Genomic DNA, 19,256 nt, shown 5'->3' on the forward strand with positions numbered 1-19,256 from the left:
CTCCAATCCATATAAAGCCATAAAAAACTCATATTTTATTTTTCTAGAGCCGCGTCAAAAAAATTGTCTGCTAATGTGACTAGGCATTCAGTAGCGACGGCATAAAAAAAAAAGCATTCAGTAGCGACGAAAATTATGTTATGTTAAAAATTTACCGGAAATGATAGCATCAGTCGCACCAGTGGTCTAGTGATAGAATGTATCCTGCCACGGTACAGACCTGGGTTCGATTCCCGGCTGGTGCATTTTTTATGTTTCTTTCTCTCAACAATTACTGTAATATATAATACTTATTCCTGATCTCATGCTAGGGTCTTAAATACTTCAAAGATTTAATAAAAGAAAACTTGCTTAGTCAGTCTCATATACTAGGACAGTTCTCAAATCGCCCCGTTGGAGCTGGGGTGAGCCGGCCTGTATGCAAAACATACAATATATCTGCTCCAAGTTAGATGGCCAACTCCAGGATGGAGGGGGTTAGATTTTTTCTTTTTTGAAGCGAAGTGCTCGTAAACAAGTTCTATATCTACAGTAACGAGTACTGTTCGTGCGTATTGTAAAAAGACACTCCAATATGTCTAAGCAGCAACCACACGTCAATTAAAAGGCAAAACATACCATCAAATCATCCTATTCCTAAAGCTGAAGCCACGTAAAACATAGCTCCATATTTTCCATGGAGAGTTAAGGTGGACCTGCTCTAGGAGTCTAGGGTAGAGTTGGTCAAGACGTGAAGTGAAGCTCTTTTCTAGAGGTGGAGACGTGGAGTGCTCTAATCGGCATCGGCAAGAGTAAAAAAAATATGGTAAAGACTTCATAACGGCGAGCCGTATTTTAATTCAACTGAATGGCCCATATAGTCCAAAGGCTATCACGCATAATCTTATCTGTTTCCCTCGTGACTTCCATGCTTGAAGGGCCTCCTATCCACTATCCAGAACTCTCTCTCTCTCTCCATTCTGGCACGTCGCGATGGGCGTGGCGGTGGCGGCCGTGGGCTGGCCACGCTGCGCTACATGCCGGGCCCTGCTGCCGCCGCCACTAGCAGCGTGGTCCGGCCGAGCACCGCCGCAGCCGCGGCCCCCGGTGCCGAGGCGGACTCCAACAGCGACACGAGTGGTGTGGCGGCGGTAATGGGGATCCGCATCGCGCCGCCGGAGGAGCGAGCATGCTTCCACCACCTCACGGGGTGGCTCTGCGACGACAGCGTCACCCTCGACTTCATCTGTATGTAGTGCTTTGTCCCCTCTCCGCTCCCCCGTCCTTCATACCGTGATTCTAGCAGATCTGGTGGCTCGCCGCCGACACCCCGCTACGATGGGTCCTTCTCCTCCTCCCACTCTCTCAGATTGAGGCATGGATGGCGTTAAGGTTTGGGGATCTGGATTTGGGGGTTAGGCATGGAGAGACTCGTCTGCTTCTAGTATCAGGAAATGTGCATATCTCAAATTGATCTCGTCAGGCCATGCATAGTTGGTCAATCCTGGTGCTGTGATTGATCTTGTCATGGATCTGTTTTGAAGCGAATTCAGTGTCTGCACTTGATTAATTCAGTCTGCGTTTGTCAACTCATGCTTCCTCCTAACTTGGAACACAGTACTTGATTTCTCTTGACATGAAAATTAGTAGGTGCATGCTAATAATAGTCCATCAATGAGGTTTGGATTTAAACATGCTCTTGTCTTTGATCTAGACATTTTGGTATTTGTTCCTTTTGCTATTGCTGTTTGTTCATCTTATATGGATACGATAGTAGTAGGGACTGAACGGCATATTAGAAATAGTTTCTTAGCACGAATATGGCCAAGGATGATTGTTGTTTGTCACCATCATATTTGCGATGCTTCCACTTGTGTTCCAGATAAGTATTGTTATTAGTCAGGCAAAGTACTATTATTATTTAGGCAAAGTTTAATATATAGTTAGGCAAATTATTATTATTAGTCATGCAAATTACTATTATTAGAAAGGCACTTTGATCTTGATATTGTTTCTGTTCGACTGGAATCTCCTGCATTTGCTGTAGTTTCTTATCTCCGTTTTCATGCTAATAGGAATAACATGAGCTCATCATCTCTTCTTTGATAGGGTCAGCACAATAGTGGCAGCACTGGTTTTACCGCTGCAAGAGTAGCAACATCTATCATCAGTTTGGTAAAATCATTTGCTAAACCACATAGGAGTAAAACTCAACTTACTAAAATCGTTAGATTTCTAAATGGTTGTGCTAATAAACTACACTACCTTGTTGTTTGATCCTAAAAAATTCCAAATGAGCAAATGTGGTTACAAAACAAGACAAAGAAACTCAGTATTATTTGTTAATATATCATTTCTAGCATTTAAGTTCAAGACAAGCAGTTTAGTAATTATTCAATACTAATTTAGTAATCTAATCTAGACAGTAATATTTGGAACTATTAGGCAATAGCATAATTTATGGATTAAACATTCAGTTTACTGGAATTTATTTGTAGGTTCCTATGCTAAATCAACAGACAGATTGTTCATTTTGTAGTCTAGTATTGTTTTGAATGGAAAATATCATCACTAAAGATATATATAGTAAATATTTGTGAAAACACTAACTCTGCATGAAGTGCAGCTAAACCTGATCATAGAAGTTCTATTAGTGTGTTTTTGATCTTGGTGAAATTGTTTTCGTGCGGGTAACAAGCCTCACGTTCTTCTATGTCTTTTGTCTTAGAGCTATAATGGTGTAACTAGCCCAATTTTCCAAAATAATATAGTTTATTAGGCAATAATGTGGTTCTGATTATACAATTTTATAGTTATAACTAGGTAAAACAATGTAGTTTGGTAGGCAAAATTACGGTTCCCAGCTAGGCAATAATATGGGAAGGAATTAGGAAATTATGGTTCTGAATTATACAAATCAATATACTTCATTAGGCAACAAACTACCTAAAAATTGGAATGGGCATCTGAAATACTTAATTGATATCATTAAAATGCATACTAAATATTAATCTAAATGCTTACGACATGCACAAGGACCTTTTTCTTGCAATGTATATGCTAACTGATTTAGTTTTTTTTCTCATTGTATGGTAGGTCATAAAGGAGATCATCAGTTATGCAAGTATGAAGATAACGTGCATTTGTGATAATATGCTGGTAGATATCTGTTTACTGAGATGCATACACAGCACTATGAGTCATGAATGTTCAATTTTGCTTGTGATGTAGTTTTTGCAGTCATGCATTGCATTTTTTAGGCGACTTATGCTATATCAACTAGTAGTTTGGTAAAACTCAAACCTAGTATTGAGATTGAATATGCATTGGTGCCTTTGACTGTGAGTACCACATAGTAGAGATTAGTCTACGTTATCATTCTATGTAGAATAGATACCTGCCCCTACAACTGAAAAACTTTTTGATTCATTGCTCTCTATTTATGATTCATCAGTTCCCTCTTTACTTCAATTTGTTGTCCATCATGCGTAATCACCGTTCATATCAGCCCCTTGAATACTGAATTTTACCATGGTTTTACCCTGGACGTGCAATGATCTGGTTTGGTCATGTTCTAGGAGTATCATCATCTCTAAGATAGCTGAACTATCAAAGCCAAAGTCACAGGAGAGGTCAATTCTATTTATTGTACTTGCAGAAATTGAAAATACCTTTTTGGTTGCTTTGATTTTGGTGAAGGGAACTCAATTTCTCTAGCATTTTCCTGGCTATAATTTTTTTTAGTTTGTAGTTAAATGGTAGGTTGTATTACTTCCACAACTATAGCTTCGCTCTCTAGCTTTTTATTTATTTATTAAGCAATCTACATATCATGCATGAACAGTTTGTATCCATTTTAGTTGCGTGCTAACTATAATTTGTTCTAGGAGCTAATTAGTACTTTTGATTTTTAGCATAGGTTTGACAATTGCTGGCAGGAGCAATTTCCATTCCTGAAATTATGCCTTTAGGTTTGAGTTATCAATTTTTTTCTGATGATCTGCAATCTTCTACTAATTTTAGTTCCTGCTTGGTGCTTGGTGTTAGAGAGTAGGCTTATACGAACCAATGATGCTGCCAAATATTCAGTTTTGCAATATGGGTTTTCAACATGCCCGTGGCATTTTAGTAGGCAATAATATGTTTCTCAATTAGAAATAAAGGTGGCACCAGTTCTATGTCAACAATTTTGTACTTTTCATCAGGCAAAAATGTGGTTAGAATCAGGCAAAACAATGCAATCCAACAGTCATTACTTTTCATCAGTAAAAAATGTGCTTAGAACTATGCTAAAAATGCAATTTAGTAAGTATTTTTCTTTACTTTTTCATCAGGCAATAGCATAGTTATATCGCAGCAAAACAATGTAACTCAGTAGGCAATTTTTCCATCTTTCTTTTTTTCACTACAGGTTCTCTAATCCATCTTCATTTTGTTACAGTGCAGGTCACCAAATTATTCAGCAGTGAGAGGGGAGACCCAGATTAGGTTATATGGTAGTAGATATTAGGCACTTCAATCCATTAAGAAAGGGAAGGAAATGCCATGTGCAGCTTGTGTGGCAGTACATATTGCCTAGTTCATGCAGTTTTGGCAAAGAGTAATAACCAATCCCATGTATAAGCCTCAGATGTGTACAATCTGAACTTCTTCTACATATCTGTTTATGCAGTTTTTTAAGAATAGCACCGGACTTGCATCTGTCGGTCCTGCTGAAACCAATTTGAGCTGTAGTTGAGGCAACATTGGATCTGCTTAGGAAATCCTGATTAAAATTGTAGATCGGGTTCTCAGATTGTAGAAAAACTAGTGGATTTGTGATACATATGTACCATAATTAACTCTTCAGCACTTCTATCAGTTTATCCGTATCATCGGTGAAAACTGAGTTGTCATCACCTTTTTCTAGCTGGGAAACTTTGTATATTTTAAGGGCAGTAAGCCAGTAAAGCCTGCGTGGTAGGACTCCTTGGATAACAAAGAGTAAAAATGGGATTCATATATTTTTTATGTTGCTTCCTGTGTCGCCACATGCAGAGCTTTTCCATAAAGGGAAAGCTGAGTATGCAGAATTTGCCTATTTCCTTAAGAGGAGCAGCCGTACAATTAGTCTAAAATACGGCCGGCCGTACAATAGCTGCATCCAAAAAATATAGAGGAAAAACATGCGATCGCCACATTCGTTGCGGGTGGAATTTTATTGTCCATTGATCTCATAATTTAATCTGAAGAGAATTAGGAATTGAATCCAATAGCTTAGACACCAAGTCTTTGGGGGGCATTTCTAAGGTAATCACGCCATAGATTCCTAGGGTCTTCCAACTAATACAGCAGTTCATATTTGTTACTCCCTCCGTTCCAAATTATATGACATTTTAAGAAATCTTGGAGAGTCAAAAAAATTTATATTTGACCAAATTTATATAATAGAATAATAATATTTATTTTATAAACTAAGTACCTTTAGATTTTTTATTAGTTATATTTTTATACTACATCAATTTGATATCATAAATTTTTATATTTCTCTCTATAATTTTAGTCAAACTTGAGATTGTTTTGACTTACTAAGATTTTTGGCACGTTTTGTAATTTGGAACGGAGGGGGGAGTTGTTACGAAATCCATCTCGATCCCCCGGCAGCTCGAATCCACTGTGACAAGGACAACCACCGTGGCGGCCATCCTGGAGAGGTTCGTCGACGCTGACCAGTGGGAGGCCGAGGACATCGTCGGCCGGCTGGGCATGGTCGCGCACGCCGCCTTCCTCTAAGTCGGCTTCCAGCCCTACGGCGCCCGGCCACCGCCCGGTCACCACCTCCTGAAGCGAGCGGGCCAGCAGGCGGGCTTGCTGTGCCTCTCCCGCTGCTACACCGCGCCGCAGCTGGCGCACCGCGAGGGCGCCGCCGCCGCCGCGCTGTTGGTGTGCGCGCGGGGGAGCGACGTCGCGCTCCTCATGTTCCTCACGGCGGGCGGCGACGGCGACTGGGGGAGGGGCGCGCCGTACCTGGAGCGCCTGGACGCGGCCACCGTCACGCCGCTCCTCTCCCGCTCCTTGGCCGACGCGGAGCCCCGGGCGTCGCGCGTCTGCTGGGCGCTCGCCGACGGCGCGTGCTGGGGCCTCGTCGCCGAGCTGTGCCGCCGGAACGGCCTGCCGCTGACCGGCTTCATGTCCCTGACCGACGACATCAAGGTGGAGATCTTGAAGAGGCTCGCCAGCGCCGACGACTTGGCGCGGATGGAGCGCCCCTGCAAGGACCTGAGGCGCCTGGTGGCCGAGCGCGACGGCGAGGTGTGGAAGCCCATGTACTACGAGGCCCTGAGAGCGCAGCTAGGCTGGCGCCGGCGCGGCCGCTGGTGGGGGTTTTCGTTCCTTCTCCGCTCCGAGAGCTCGGACTCCGAGTCCGAGGAGGTGCTCAGCTGGAAGGAGAAGTTCATGGAGGCCAGACAGCGTGTCCAGGACAAGTCGTTCTGGCGCCGGATGATCTTCCGCCCCCTTTCTCCATTTCCACCGAGCCACTGCACGGAGTTGTCATCGTGCCTGCTGGACTGGTTGCTGGATCCGCCGGAGCAGGACACGGTTTCAACAAGGGCAAGGGGCAAGATCACCGCCGGCCACCGCCGGAAGGTGCCAAGGACAAGGAACGTCCACAAGAAGAAGTGGGCCGGCGCCGGCGCCGGTGCGATCCACTCGCCATCGTCTCGCTATCAATGGAAGCATCGGTGACACTGGGCTGCTGTTAGTCAATAATCGTACGTTTGCATGTATCCAAATTTCAATCTCGGAGAATACGGACTGACCCTGTCATAATTAATGCTATATAACTGGTTGTGTCACTCTCCATAGTGTGTTGTACAATGGGAACCCCGGGCAGGATGGCAGGATCCAAATGAAAAAAGATTTGCCAATATTTCTGAGGAAATATCTTATTGTTTTGTTGAAACTTAACTTTAAATTTTTCACAGGTTTCAAATATTATTACTTTGTCAACATTATGAAGTGACAATAGCTTAGGTGGTTAGATTTTGTTTTGTGCGATTTATCCATTTAAATTTGACTTCATTGATGTCAATCTCAAGATTGATCAGTCCAGCCTCTCATAAGCGTTCAAAGTATCTGCAACCAATGCCTTTTTATCGAAAGACCAATGCTTTTTTTTAATGAACGGGCACGAGATTGTGCCTATTTCATTGATATAGAAGTAGGATACAACCGGCTAGCCGGGAAAAAAACAAAAGGTTTTAATCTCTTGCAACCGATGCTTAAGCTAGTGCTACAATCTAATTAGAAAAAACTCAAGATTAGGGTGCATATCTACCTTTACACTATCCTATATTGGGATTTGGATAAGCACCTCGTAGAGGTAAGGTATCCTACAACGGGATCGTGGATCACTTCAATCGTGACTAACTTGGCTCGCCTCTAGGCTCTAGCAACAAGGACGATTAGCTCTCGTTTGGTCAGCTGTGCTATCTCCTTTTGATGGAAGAATTCCATTTGATCTCCTTCACTATAAGTTCTATTCGCCTCTTCCAACCGTAAAAACGGGATATATAACACCCTCAACAACTTTTTTTTTTGTTCTAAAAAAAACTATTAAAATTTTTAAAACCGAATGTGCTTCCTCTCTGGGTAATTTTAAACCTGGTCTTGTGTTGCTAATAATCACCGTGTTCGGCAGGCTGGAGCTGGAGTGCCGTGAGAGAAAACACTGTTCGGCAGGCTGGAGCTGGAGCTGGAGGCTGAAACTGGAGGAATGTGAGAAAGAAATACTGTAGGGCTGTTCGGCTGGTGACCAGCCGAACACGGTGAATATGGAGGGGGGTTGGCGAGAATACGTGGAAGCTCATTCAAAATGGATGGGAATTCTCTGTATTTCATCATCTTCGTCGTTCACCTCTGCTCAAACCTCCATTACGACTTACGAATCGTGAAGGGAACCCAAATCGCAAGCAATAGCGGCGTGGGCCCCATCTTTGACTAACCAAACTGCTCGCCGTGGGGTAAGCCGAGTCCGCGTGCCAGGCGCCCACGAGCCCGAACCAGACCCGACCCGACACGACCGGGCCGACCCCGACCCCGACCCTGCGCCGGAATCCTTCCCCGCACCTTCCTTGTCTGTTCTCTCCGTCTCTGGTTCGACGACCGGACTCGCTGCTCCGCCACGCCGCATTCGGATCCGGCGCGGCCGCTCCCGATCCCGCCCGCTCACCTTCACCGCCCGGCACCATCCGCCCCCGCGCTCCAGCTGCGCCGCGACCCGGTCTCGCCCCCCCGGCGCTTCCGCGGCCGGCGCCATGGCGAGCGCCGGCGGCGGCGAGCAGGCGGCGGCGCCGGCGGAGGCCGAGCCGCTGGAGCTCGTGCTGTTCCAGGTCGCCGAGTGCTACGTCTACCTGGTGCGCACCCACGCCCTTCGTATTTCGTGGGCAGTTTAGTGTAGTAGTGTGCTGTGTGCCCATGCCAGCCCATTCTCTGCAAGTTTGGGCGGCGTCGTTCGTCTGAAACATGCTAATTCCACTGTGGATTTATGCGCAGATACCTCCGAGGAAGACGGCTGCCTCCTACAGGTACACTTCTCGAGCTCACCAAAGGATGTGGCTGTGGACTCTTAGCCTTTTAGGAGTTGTAATGTACTAGTTCGTTCTGTCCGGATCAGTAAACTAGACACAATTAGGAGTGCCTGTCCGTGCATGAGCTAGATCGATCTTGGAAGTTTGAATTAGCTAAGGGGTGTCACGTCTCACCGATTCTTGGTTGCTTCTTTGTTCAGAGACCAATTGAGCTGTTCATTTCATGATTGGGCCTGTTCCTTCCCCACTTGTGAGATATTTTTTTTGTTCCATGGGACTAATCGATTACACTGGTGATAAAATCCAGGGCGGACGAGTGGAACGTCAACAAATGGGCATGGGAAGGGGCGCTTAAGGTTGTCAGCAAGGGCGAGGAATGCATCATCAAATTGGAAGATAAGAACACAGGTACAATATTTATTTTAGTGTTTTCGCTCAGATTTTTTTTCACTCGCAGTATTAATTCTGTGGATGTGTTTCAGGGGAGCTGTATGCTAGGGCGTTTCTCAGAGAGGGTGAGCCACATCCGGTGGAACCTGCAATTGATAGCAGCAGGTCTGTATCTGGTGTTACCACAAAATATTGTCGTCCTACATTGAAATATATGCCTTTGTATTTTCTAGTGTCCATAAGAAACACTTGGACTGTATAGCCAGAACCTCAAATGATGCTTGCTGCTTGAATTTTTTCTTGCAGATATTTTGTACTCCGCGTTGAAGAGAATATAGGTGATGACTGTCTCTACCTTGGGTGGGCTCTGTGATGTTCCTTGTGTCTTAATGTTTTACTTATTGTTGAGTTGAGGATCATAGCATTTGGTACTTAACGTTGAATTGATGTGGTCAGTGCAGTCTCACATGGTAATATACTAGAAGCATAACAAATCCTACTGTGAACTGCAGATGGGCGTCAGCGTCATGCTTTTATAGGTTTAGGCTTCCGTGAAAGACCTGAAGCATATGACTTCCAAGCTGCTCTTCATGATCATATGAAGTATCCTTATGTTCGTTTACAACATGATATGCCTGTCATAAAAAATCACAATGATCTTTTTCTGTGCAATTCCTCTATGACTAGGAGTTATGCATGTTGAATCCTATTTGATATGGCCTCTGAACTTTGATTTTGATTAGCCATAATAGATAGTACGTTGTATATTGTTGACTCAGATCTTTCATCATTTAATTGTTATCCTCCACCCATATGCAGTCAGATCATAGTTTAGTTGGCAGTTTTGTTAATGTAAGTTTTATGAAATACTTCTTTATTTTCCACAAGGAATTCAATTCGTTTTATGCAGTTATCATTTGTGATTATGATATTGCTTCCAACATCTTATTTATATAATGCACCAGTTTTCCTGTATGATTTGTTCTTTTCTTACATTATCAAAGATATCTAAACAAAAAGAAGGCCGCTGAAGAGATGGTTCAGCACTATGAGAAGCAATCATCAGTGGATTACAGCCTCAAAGAAGGGGAAACTTTGGTTCTTCAGCTTAAAAATGTAAGTTTTCATCCAAATATTTTACTTGAAAAAAACTGAATCAGAGAGCCTGTTTGATGTCTTCTAAGGTCTGCAATATTAGAATATAGGATTTTTGCTTCGTAGTTGTACCCTAGGTTGCTCAAGCAATTGCATTTGTTGGAAGGATAACAATAAACAGCTGGATCATGGAATCCTTATCAATCTATAAGTGCCTTAAAATGACCTGGTCGATCTAAGCCATGTTGACCTAGACTATTCTCATGTCAGTTTTGCTTATGCATAGTTTCCATCGAGATTTCTCTTATGGCATTTGAGTAGCAAATCCCCTCGCATATCAATGAACATATTAGTCCGAGGCTTTGAGCTACTCTCGAGCCCTACTGTACTGCATTGAAGGGTATCTGTAGTGCTGTGCCAAATTTTGTAGCATGTGCCTGTATCCCCTTTTGTTCGAATTTTATAGCTGTCTTTGTGATATTTCCTCAACCTCTGCACATTTGTGTGGGTAAGGCTTGGGGCTTAAAAACAACCCTTCCCCAGACCCCGCACAGTGCGGGAAGCCTATGGCACTGGGTACGCCCTTTTTTCTTTGTGATATTTCCTGAGTGTCTGGGTTTGCTTTTGTTGTGTGCAGAAAGAAACCGGTACCAAGACAAAATCAGTATTTTTTGAGCAAGGCCTAAACAAGCTCTCAGTGAGTGAAAAGACAAACACCAAGGAGCCCCCTGTCTCCCTCAAACTCCCCCCACCTCCACCTTCACCCGTCTCTCCAACCGATTCTGGAGTTGCCGCATCCCCCTTCAAAGCAGAGTTTCCTCCCCAGGAACCTGCCGCTGAACCCGCCAGCACAACCAGCGCTCTCCCCTCCAAAGCCGAACTTTCTCCTGAGCAACCAGCTGCTGCAGAGAAGGTCGGGCAAGAAACCGTGGATGATGACTTTGGGGACTTTCAGGCTGCCGGGTGATATATCATGTATCTTGTACATACACCATGTTACTGGGACTGTCTTTTTATTTTTATTTTGTCAACTTCCTATCAGCTGTGACTTTTGCCGGCGCTCGTGTTGCTGTATAGAGAGCTACAGTACCATCTCATAAGCTATACAAATACATGGACAAACCTTGTACCTTTCCTTTTTCAGAAGTATGCCAGGAATTTTTTGCCCAAAGCTTGCAGATTTCGTTTCCAAATCCGATGAGATCTCAGGACGCAATTCGGAATCCAAAGCAATTCTGACCTGAGTTCGGTCCGTATTCGGGCTCTATAAAATTCAACTAGCCTGGCCAGCATCGTGAGGGCGGCCTACGCCCATGTCTCCCGCGGGCTCGCCGTGCCTGCTCCTGTCCTGGCCGGACTGATGGCGCTCATGGCATGCAGCCACTGCGGGGCGCCGCCTGTGCCTTGTGTCGCGCCGTGCTCTGCCTCTACCTCTGTCGTCTTTGGAGCTGGCTTTCTGGCTGTCCGCGTTGCTCGCCGTGGCCGTCGGCCCCGTCGCCGGTGTGCTCGTCATGGTCGCTGACGTGGCATGCACGTCTGCCTCCTTTGGGTTCTGCATCGCCAAGTACGTGCGTTGCAGCAAGCGGCAAGCCGCAGGTCGAGCACAAGAACTGAACAAGAGCGTGTAGGATAGAATTGCGAGTAAATCACGAGTTTCCAGAATTATTAGCATTTGACATTTGGCTAGACTTGCAGTCATCATTGTACAAGCGTGATGTTACAAGTGTTTAAGGGTGGCTGCTTGATTGCTTCGCATTGTTGAGTGTGAAGGCATCCCACAGTGTTATTTCGTCAGCTCATGAAAATCATATTGCAGGAGATATAATATTTACAGTCGTTAAAACCATGTATCAGATCTCAACAAAATCGTCTTCATCAGTTTCTACCCACTCGACCTGGGAGCAAGCTGCGGATTTCATCAAGTCCGTAAGGCCGGTGAGGTCTTCCAAATACGTTGGTTCGTTGATCACTTGCATCACAAAATCCATTCCTCTCCTCCGATATTCAGACAATACCTGTCACATACAAGATCGGCAGCATAGCTGTCAGCGAATTTCTGATAGTATTGTTTGCATTGTTAAAACCGGCCAAGGATGATACTCACGCGAGAGCAAACGCATTCGAGCACTTCCAGGACTAAAACAGAAGCTAACTCACGCGAACAAACATACAAGAAGGCGCTGTATTTGCTACAACACACGTCTGTTCTCTTTTCTGCATTCACGGTTCAAGCAACAACCATACCGAGCACTTGGCTCATATAGCCAGCTTACATGCACAAGACAGCATCTAGTGCCTGGGCCTCATGTGGACGCAGTTAACCTCAAGCCACACCTAAGAACATGCCCAACTAACCATGCATGCACAGCTAACTATTCCCTCCACCCTAAATTACTTATCACTTTAGCTTTATCCTAAGTCAAACTTGTCTAACTTTTACCAAAATTATAGAAAAAAAGTACCAACATTTACAAATATCAAATTAGTTTTATTAAATCCATAATGAAATATATATTAATACTGTATTTACTAAGCATTGTGTAAGTCTATATTTTCTTTTATAAGTTAGGTCAAAGTTAGAGATGCTTGACTTAGAACAACGCTAAAGTGACAAGCAATCTGGGATGGAGAACTTGCATCACTAGAATTATTCAATGATGACTTGGCGTTAGGGGTGCAAACAGATACCTACTGATATGAATACAGCTAGTTTTTTTTCCTTGGGTTCGCGTAGGGATAGTGTCAGTTGCGTCAAATAAGATATGAATGGATATTGACATCATATATATCCGACTTGTATCTGGATTCAGATAGTGTCGGATGTTGAATACCTTGACTCGCATACGGACGGATTTGAACCCATCCAAATGGATACGAGCTCAGATTCAAACAGATAATACCCGTACCATTTGCACCCCCTACCTGGCGTACACGACTGCCAACTAGCACAGCTAACAAGCTCGCTTTTACATGAGACAGACATGTACTAACCTATGGCTATTTGTACTTGACAGACATCCACTAACACATGGAAAGACTCTAAATCTCTTATAAATCAACATATAACATGCATGTTGTGCGACAGTAGAAAGTTTACATACCACATTGGAACATGCTGTGCAATTGCTCGAGGAATAGCCCAAGAGGGTTAATAAGTTGTACTGTGAGAGTGATCCACGCATCTGGTGAGGTAATAGACCAAGTGGATGGCCACTGCTTGCACCAGCAATATCTCCTGGAGCATGTATCCTGCAACAGGTAGTGAAAATATTCATCAGATTTCCTTGCTCTTTGTTCATTGGATGCAGTTAGCATCTTCTTTGGACGTTACACGAACTCATAGTATCATTCCAGCTTTCATGTACCCATCAGGATGATGTAACATTCTTGTGAAGAGGTCTGCAGCACATCCAGATGCAATAGAGGCCAGCCCAGGTCGTGTCACTGTACATTGTTGATCCAGTGTTCGATTGGAGACAGACTGCATAAAAAGAAATGTCATGATTGTTGACGTTTTGTTAAAAGCATAACTACTATAAATTCCAAAATATGGAGCATTACATCAACAGGAGCAACAACGTCATTGCAGAAATAACACCCCAGTCTTTGACGTCCAAGGGGATCCATTGTGGACATCTTATCCGTGGCAGCAGTCACATTTGAAGCTTCACAGCTCGTGCCAGGACCAGCCCCATGTCGCATGACAAGGTAACTATCATACCCTAATGCCGCAGTAATAGCAATCTGCAATGCAGAGGGGCATTAGCATATAACAAACCATTCCAAGGTTTACATTATTCAAGGATGCCTACAAGATTTACCTTGTTTTCATTAGTGCAGAGGAGAGTTGGAAGCCACCTACTTTCCCTTGTGTCAGTCAACAAGAAGATAGCATCGTGGGAAGCTACTAATTCCTCAAGGCTCTTGCAATCTTGAAGCACGCCAGCTGCTTCACCAGGAGACAAAGGATGCCCTGGCATAGGTATTTCCATCTGAATGCCTTGTGCATCCTGCAAGGGATCATGGTAAATATTCATAAGACAAGACAATAGCAAAAAAAGGTGGAAGTATTTCCATCTGAATGCTTTGAGGGGAAGGAAGTGAAGACTCACCACCGAAGGACACCTCTCCACTAGATGCTTAACTATTGCAGTTGCTTTTGGGGCACCGCAGTCATCAGAAGTGTAGAGTGATTGTCTTGCCAAATTTGACACAACTACACGACCACTATCAACCACTGTTAGCTTCCGCACACCACAGTCCTGCAATGTTGGTTTCCGCCACAGTGAAACAGAATTTGTTTGAGTTTATATGTTGTAGTTTAACAGAAAGTTAGCATCAGTAACAACACTGAGTCACTGACCATAAGAATGCGAGCAACATCACATCCAAGAGTTCCAGCACCCAAAATTAGACATCGGACATCAGAAATCTTGTCTGAATTTACAGAGATGCTGCCCAGCATCTTAGGACAAGTATCTGCCCTCTTCGAATCAGAAATGCCTGTAAGATCTTTCAGATATGTCGGATAGTTAATAGCTTGCATGACAAAATCCAATCCTCTTCTTCTGTACTCTGACAATACCTGGAATGAGCATGGGTATCATTAGAACCAATAAAATTGGAGAACGGTAATGTCATGTGGTAGAATTTACTTACTGCAATTGAACATGCAGTACAGTTGCCGGAGGAATTGCCTAGTTCCAAAGATAAAACACACTTTGGGAGTGATCCTCGTAGCTGATGTGGTAACAGACCAAGCTGATGTTCTGTTTCCATACCAGCAATATCACCTGGAGCATGTATCCTGCAAAAGTGTATGATTCTTATATGATACTTCACCCGGACTGATTATTTTTTTCAAGCTCCACTACAGCTTAGCTTAATCAATATTCACTGTCTGAAAAGAACTAATATCCACTGAGATCAACACTAAACAATAATAAATTGGACTCAGCAATTATCTTTTAAGGCATCTTACTCATCAGGATGATGTAACATCCTAGCAAAGAGCTCCACTGCTTTGCCAGATGCAACTGAGGTAAGTCCAGGTAGTGTTCCATTAGGAATTGGCTGCAAAAGAATAACATTGAACATGGAACAATATTAAAACCAGTAAAAATGAAATAAAACATAACATGTCCACAAAATACGAGTCTTTATCTGATGTACATTAAAAAGGGAAACAGCATCATTGCAGAAACAACAGCCCAATCTCTGATTGCCAAGAGCGTCTTCTGTAGACATTTTTTCTATCTGAGCAGTCAATTCATCTGTAACCCCACTTATTCCTGGACCAGCACCATGTCGCATGACAAGGTAACTGTCACATCCTAATACTGCAGTAATAGCAATCTGCAGTGGAGGTACAACATATCATCAGTACAGCATACACAACAAAAGGTAGAGATCAAAAGATCAGGAGTACTTTTTAGCTAAACATATGTGATTAATCTATCTGGATTCACACCCCCAGGCATAGGCTAAGTAGAGATTAAGAGTACTTTTTAACTAAAGACGTGTGAGTAAGCTATCTGGATTCACACCCCTGGGCATAGGCTAAGTACTTAGGCATTGCTGTGTGAGAACAACTGCAAAGGCCCTTAGCTAATGGATACTACATTCAAGCTTTACCTTATTTTCGCTTGCACAGAGAAGAGTTGGAAGCCACCTGCTCTCCCATGTGTCAGTTAACAAGAAAACTGCGTCATTGGCAGCCACTAATGTCTGCAGTTGCTTGCAGTCATCAAGCACACTTGCCATTTTGCTGGGAGAATCAGGATGCCCAGGCACCGGTATCTCCATTTGGATGCCTTCAACCTCCTACATGACATTGATCACCATCATTTATCGACAACAGAAGTTCAAAAGCATATGGTTCAAGGATAAAACTGTCCTCACCACTGCAGGACATCTTGCTTTTAGATGTGGAACTATTGCAGTTACTCTTGGAACTCCACAGTCCTTATCTATGTAGAGTGATTGCTTGACAAGGTCAGACGTGGCAACATTACCACTGTCGACCACAGTTAATTTCCGTACACCCCAGGTCTGAGAAAAATGGTTGCCACTATAAATTGAAAGCAGGAGGCAAATGCTTATATTCTATTAAATTTGTTACGATGAATAGGAATCTAGTAGCAGCTCAAAGCACTAACCATAAGCAGGCGAGCAACTTCACATCCAAGAGTTCCAGCACCCAAGACAAGAACTCGAACCCCAGATAACTTGTCTATATTCACAGGAAAGTGGCGCCACCCCATAAGCTTTAAGTGCATCAGTTGTTTTTCTTCATCCTGACTGCATGAAATAAACAGCCAAGGTAATTTTCTATTCACTGTTGACCATTTCCAAAATTCCAAAGCATAATATACAATCAATCTACCTTGCTGGACTCATTGATTGAAGATCTATTTCTTTTGGCTTCATTTCTTTTGTTCCCTTTCCTGGCTTTAATCCTTCCCAACCAATAGCATCAGGTACATGATCAGGATCATCCCACCCTGTCATAACAGCAGGTGTCAGAAACGGACAAAATGTTGGTGAAAGTGTAAGGCTGATTATTTTCCAATTGAAACCACCATATTTATACCACGAGGTGATGGAAATGATGCTTCGCCAATGAGGGATTGTTCTAGATCAGGGTTTCCTCGATATTCACGGTAGCAGAAGAACTGAACCTTCTCAATCTTCCACCGGATAGTCAGGAATGTAATATAATTTCTAATAGCCCAGCCAGGGCAATCTGAGAGACATCCATGATCATAAAATCCAAACAGCAGCTGCAACAGCAAATCAAGGAATTCACACGTAGCACAAAGACACACATGAAGCTGGGCAAATAAGGACATTCTTCCAAAACATTATCAAAACTCAGCTAGTTTAAATGATCAAATGGATGACATGACATACCTTTTGATAGTTCCCCTGGCAAGTTTTCCAGTCCTTAAGTGGTCTTACAGAGGCAGAGGAATCCGAGGATATACCAACCAGAAAGAATGGTACAACTGCCAAGATTTCAATCCATTGCAGAAAATTATTAATCAGATGGAGAAAACTAATAATATGAAGCCAATGCACTTGCTGTTAGGCATGATTCTCAGACCTGTTGTTTCACTAGAAGCACGCCACTCTTGCAATGCTTCGTACAAGCATGCTGCCTGCAGGAACAAATAAACAACTTTCACTACCAATTGGGTGGATCGAACATGGAAACTGGTGTTCTTCAATACTAGGTGCATACGAAAATGACCTCTTCTTTGCTGAGCACTTCTGAGGCGCAGTGCAGACTTAGCAGGGTCATTCTAGAGTTGAAAACCAACGAGGGGAATGCAACATTGTAATAGACCTTCCAATTCTTCAGATCAGCAAATGATGTCACAAGGAACCTAAGTAGCAGAGCAGGATTCTCTTCTACATTACCAGACATAATGTCATGCAAGATCTGCCCCCCCCCCCCATGGAAACAAATTAGGATTACACAAGTTATAAAGGAATCAGTAAACAATTGAAAATTCCACGCCAAGCATGTACCTTCTTTGCTTCCGCTTTCAGAAGAAGTTCCCTATCTAGGTCTTGGAATCCCCTCGTGTTATTAGTGTTTATCAGGGTCCCTGGAACTTGACAACCATTCCTATCACCAGGCGAATTGTTCAATGATCCTGAACGTAGGTTGAAGAAGCTCGCCATCGGGCGAAACTGGCGTGGAGTATAGTAACCTGGTTATCGTTCAGAAGGAACTGTTTAGAATATGCAGAGTCCTCCAAATAAAACGATGAGCAGACTAGGCACACTGACAAAACTCATTTTCATCTCAGAATCACAATTTGCGTGTGAAGACTGAAGAGTGCATCCAGCAGCGCAGAAAGAGCAATCAGCAACCAAACTAACCAAAAGCCTAACTAGTCAGACAATTGATCTTAGAACGACGAGCACTAATTCCTGAACCGGTGAACCCAAACCCCAGCAAGAGCACCAGACGTAACTGTGGAGCTCAGATATCAAATCAGATCAGTAACTCAAAGCAATAATATCTCAAGCAAAACCCGCAATGGACGCGAAGTCGCAAATCCTGGGCGACAATGCGTCCACAAACTACCTACCCCGGCGGCGAACCCCCACAACAACCAAACGAAAATCCCAACCGAAGCGCCCGCACACGAGGATCGTAACCGGTAAGCAACTACGGCGGGTCGGGGCTCTACGGAAGCCCGGGAGGAAACGCATGGGGTCCGCGCTCGTTCCCTGCCCTGAATCGCGAATTCTACGAACAAACAGCAAGGGAGAGAGGATTGGGAGCGGGCGGACCGGTGATTGGGATGGGGGAGTCGTCGGTGCCCAGGACGTCGAGCTTGAGGCGGCGGAGCGCGTCCCAGAACCCCTCATCCGCTAAGCACTGGAGGGCCTGAACCTGCAGTAGCCGCGGGAACCCCGCCGCACCGGCACCCGCCATCGCCGTCTCGTCTTCCCTCTGCCGGCGCCGCGAGCGGCACGGCCGGTTCTGCTGCTGCTTGATGATTTTGGATTTTACTTTGTTTTTGGCGTTTTCTAGTTTGCCCCCCTGGGGAAGAAGGAAGGATCCCTGGCCTGGTGACCTGGATGGCTGGATGGACTCCTCGTTGGACGTTGCTTTGGCGTGCGTACAACTCGAAAGCGTTTCGTGGAGTTGTAGAAGACCGCGAAGAAGTTTATTGCGAGAGAGTTAGGAGTAGAGTATACATACAAGTCTATTCTTTTTTTTTGAACAACCATACAAGTCTGTTCTTAAAAAACACTTATAAAGGTATATACAAAGTATAGTACATGGGATCGGAAAATGTTTTTCAATTGATGAGTTGAGCATTGGTGAGATGATGGGATTGAAATTGCAGGACGACACGACGAATCCATATGATGAAGGTTGATATTAGGAACAATACTAGACAGCAAGAACGACAGGCATACCATTCTCCAACAATATATTATTACGAAAATAGAAACAGGAGGATATTGTAAGGGAACGAGACGGCAATAGAATGCTCACGTGGGACGGATGGTAAATGATCTCAAATTTTAGCCTACATAATTTAGGGTCGGGTCATAAAAAGATCGGACTCTTATCTTATACAATTTTAAGCTAAAAAAATATAAATATTAAGTTGGATTGTGAATAGAACACTTGAGCCATGATCTGTTACCACCCGATGCGCAATCCCTACCTGTTCATGTTGCTAAATAAATTTT

General features: G+C 43.8%; 3 protein-coding genes across 7 annotated transcripts; 2 read left to right on the forward strand and 1 right to left on the reverse strand.

Moving 5' to 3' along the window:
• Positions 1–889: 889 nt before the first annotated feature.
• On the forward strand, positions 890–4,957 carry LOC120707400 (GDSL esterase/lipase At1g09390-like). 3 transcript variants are annotated; one of them, XM_039992292.1, is made up of 2 exons: positions 890–1,227; positions 3,076–4,957. In XM_039992292.1, exons 1-2 carry the CDS (start codon positions 1,017–1,019, stop codon positions 3,126–3,128), a joined length of 264 nt encoding a protein of 87 aa, XP_039848226.1. In that variant the 5' UTR covers positions 890–1,016; the 3' UTR covers positions 3,129–4,957. The 3 variants fall into 3 exon arrangements, with proteins under 3 accessions (XP_039848226.1, XP_039848227.1, XP_039848228.1); XM_039992293.1 differs by having other exon boundaries at positions 891–1,227; positions 4,421–4,957; XM_039992294.1 differs by having other exon boundaries at positions 894–1,227; positions 4,426–4,957.
• Positions 4,958–8,047: 3,090 nt separating this feature from the next.
• Positions 8,048–11,205, forward strand: LOC120707402 (uncharacterized protein At1g03900-like). The gene is made up of 8 exons (XM_039992297.1): positions 8,048–8,375; positions 8,515–8,546; positions 8,857–8,957; positions 9,032–9,104; positions 9,246–9,277; positions 9,452–9,542; positions 9,944–10,055; positions 10,672–11,205. Exons 1-8 carry the CDS (start codon positions 8,277–8,279, stop codon positions 10,999–11,001), a joined length of 870 nt encoding a protein of 289 aa, XP_039848231.1. The 5' UTR covers positions 8,048–8,276; the 3' UTR covers positions 11,002–11,205.
• Positions 11,206–11,661: 456 nt separating this feature from the next.
• On the reverse strand, positions 11,662–18,629 carry LOC120707401 (ubiquitin-like modifier-activating enzyme atg7). 3 transcript variants are annotated; one of them, XM_039992295.1, is made up of 20 exons: positions 18,342–18,597; positions 17,568–17,752; positions 17,287–17,478; positions 17,140–17,194; positions 16,947–17,044; positions 16,627–16,816; positions 16,420–16,537; positions 16,193–16,334; positions 15,936–16,085; positions 15,669–15,857; positions 15,207–15,389; positions 15,016–15,107; positions 14,694–14,841; positions 14,398–14,619; positions 14,147–14,296; positions 13,856–14,044; positions 13,596–13,778; positions 13,400–13,515; positions 13,136–13,283; positions 11,662–12,049 (listed from the first exon to the last, which is right to left on the reverse strand). In XM_039992295.1, exons 1-20 carry the CDS (start codon positions 18,484–18,486, stop codon positions 11,885–11,887), a joined length of 3,060 nt encoding a protein of 1,019 aa, XP_039848229.1. In that variant the 5' UTR covers positions 18,487–18,597; the 3' UTR covers positions 11,662–11,884. The 3 variants fall into 3 exon arrangements, 2 of the variants coding, with proteins under 2 accessions (XP_039848229.1, XP_039848230.1); XR_005688984.1 differs by having other exon boundaries at positions 11,670–12,049; positions 13,366–13,515; positions 18,342–18,599; XM_039992296.1 differs by having other exon boundaries at positions 11,670–12,049; positions 16,947–17,041; positions 18,342–18,629.
• Positions 18,630–19,256: the final 627 nt, after the last annotated feature.

The sequence above is a fragment of the Panicum virgatum genome, chromosome 5K, assembly GCF_016808335.1.
Source record: "Panicum virgatum strain AP13 chromosome 5K, P.virgatum_v5, whole genome shotgun sequence".
Classification (NCBI taxonomy): Eukaryota; Viridiplantae; Streptophyta; class Magnoliopsida; order Poales; family Poaceae; genus Panicum; species Panicum virgatum.

Coding starts and splice junctions, on each gene's coding strand:
- LOC120707400 (XM_039992292.1), top strand. CDS start 1,017: ATGCCGGGCCCTGCTGCCGCCGCCACTAGCAGCGTGGTCCGGCCGAGC. Junction 1,228..3,075: donor CGTCACCCTCGACTTCATCT/GTATGTAGTGCT, acceptor ATTGTATGGTAG/GTCATAAAGGAGATCATCAG.
- LOC120707402 (XM_039992297.1), top strand. CDS start 8,277: ATGGCGAGCGCCGGCGGCGGCGAGCAGGCGGCGGCGCCGGCGGAGGCC. Junction 9,543..9,943: donor GCTCTTCATGATCATATGAA/GTATCCTTATGT, acceptor ACATTATCAAAG/ATATCTAAACAAAAAGAAGG. Junction 10,056..10,671: donor TGGTTCTTCAGCTTAAAAAT/GTAAGTTTTCAT, acceptor TGTTGTGTGCAG/AAAGAAACCGGTACCAAGAC.
- LOC120707401 (XM_039992295.1), bottom strand. CDS start 18,486: ATGGCGGGTGCCGGTGCGGCGGGGTTCCCGCGGCTACTGCAGGTTCAG. Junction 16,817..16,946: donor GCCAGGGGAACTATCAAAAG/GTATGTCATGTC, acceptor TTGCTGTTGCAG/CTGCTGTTTGGATTTTATGA. Junction 14,842..15,015: donor ATGTTACATCATCCTGATGA/GTAAGATGCCTT, acceptor ACACTTTTGCAG/GATACATGCTCCAGGTGATA.